We start from the raw sequence: 1,472 nt of genomic DNA, 5'->3' as shown, positions 1-1,472 counted from the left end.
TTTTTTTTTTTTATTCTCATGAGTCCTGGTGTCTGTATACTTACCCAGTACTTCCTGCAGTTTTTATACCTCATGAAGTATGCAGAACACATGCTCTTATCATAGTTGTATGCATCCAAACATTTTTGAGAACCATCACTCTCCTATGCCAACACAAACACAGAGAAAATAAAGTTTTAAAATACAAATCTCATTTTACATCATGTCATGATATAACTGGCAATGTAGTTAATCAAACTAAAACTTATTACAATTACAATACTACAATTGCTACCTCTTCACTTATGCGGCACTGAGTGCAAAATTTCACATCAATTTTAAATATATTTAGACAAAAAACATATATAGTTTACATTAAATGAAACGTGTTATTTAGCCACACACTCCATTGCCTGACCTCAATGCATGGGTTGATATCCACATTCCGAACTTTGCATGCACTTGATTTGCCAGCCATTCTCCAACTGCATCTGTGTCACAGCTGGAATGTCAGAGAGCTCCAGTTACATAAGAAATCAGGGATGGGCATTTCTTGTTTTTCCTTTCGAGTACATGACAGATCAGTAAAACATTTACTCATCTACGGAGATGTGCAAAGATACAAAGATAATGAAACCATTTTAATTAAAACATACTTTTGACAGTTGTGGAGAGAAAAGTAACACTTCTATATTATTAAAAATGCATCAGTGTTTTTGAAAAATAAACATATATGAAGGAATGTCACCGTTTTAAATAAATCATGATTGTTCAATCCTGCTCCGGGAGGGCCAGCATCCTGCCAAGAATTACTCCGACCAGCTCCAACACACTAGCCTGGACGTTTCTAGTCGCATCCTATACCGCTATTCACTATTTCCACTAATATAGTCTAGTTGAAAGAGTGAATGAAAACACAAGTGAGCGAATTCAGACACCGAGTGTGCCGGAAGGGCTGCTGCTTTTGCAGTTTGTGCTTGTTGTTTAATAATAATTTGAATCTTAGCAAACTAGTAGCTCCACTAATAATTAAAATATTTATCTTGAACTCGGTCATGAAAACTAGCATATATACACCTTAATTAAACTATAAAATCAATTAAAAAGAAATCTATACCTGTATGACATTACGCTGTACCCACACTGGACAAGCAGGTTGGAAAATGGATGGATGGAGGGATGATTCAGCTGAAGGCGCCATCTTCTGGCGAGACGTGGGAACTAATTCAGCATGACCATCACAGTGCTTTATGGGTGCTATGGGTTAACATTGGTTGTATAGTCATTATTGTGGTCCATTGTAGGATTGAATGAGTGCACTTGACTTGATCATGTTTACTATGGTTTCAGACCCCATTACACATTGCCGTCTCCTCAACTAGTGCCCTATATAAAAGTATAAGGGGTGATTTCGTACACAGCCTGGTAATCCTGAACACCTTGATGATCTGGTTCAGGTGTGTTTAATTAGGGTTGGAGCTAACCTCTGCAGG

The 1,472-nt window shown here is 37.4% G+C and overlaps 1 protein-coding gene across 1 annotated transcript in view; it reads right to left on the bottom strand.

The window, feature by feature from the left end:
- Nucleotides 1–14: 14 nt before the first annotated feature.
- The window catches only part of LOC107570636 (coiled-coil-helix-coiled-coil-helix domain-containing protein 7-like), a gene marked incomplete at its 3' end in the record, with an annotated part of 8,871 nt that continues 7,413 nt past the window's right edge, over nt 15–1,472 (bottom strand). Inside the window, exons 2-3 of the mRNA XM_016256890.1 lie at nt 398–481; nt 15–143 (exon numbers count right to left, since the gene is read on the bottom strand). Of these exons, the coding sequence (XP_016112376.1) occupies nt 15–143; nt 398–457 (189 nt within the window). The remainder of the gene's footprint in view (nt 144–397; nt 482–1,472) is intronic.

Source organism: Sinocyclocheilus grahami, unplaced genomic scaffold (assembly GCF_001515645.1).
Source record: "Sinocyclocheilus grahami isolate Dianchi unplaced genomic scaffold, SAMN03320097.WGS_v1.1 scaffold1486.1, whole genome shotgun sequence".
Lineage (NCBI taxonomy): Eukaryota > Metazoa > Chordata > Actinopteri > Cypriniformes > Cyprinidae > Sinocyclocheilus > Sinocyclocheilus grahami.
The sequence above is the reverse complement of the archived record's forward strand: the minus strand, read 5'-3'. Positions and strand labels throughout refer to the sequence as shown.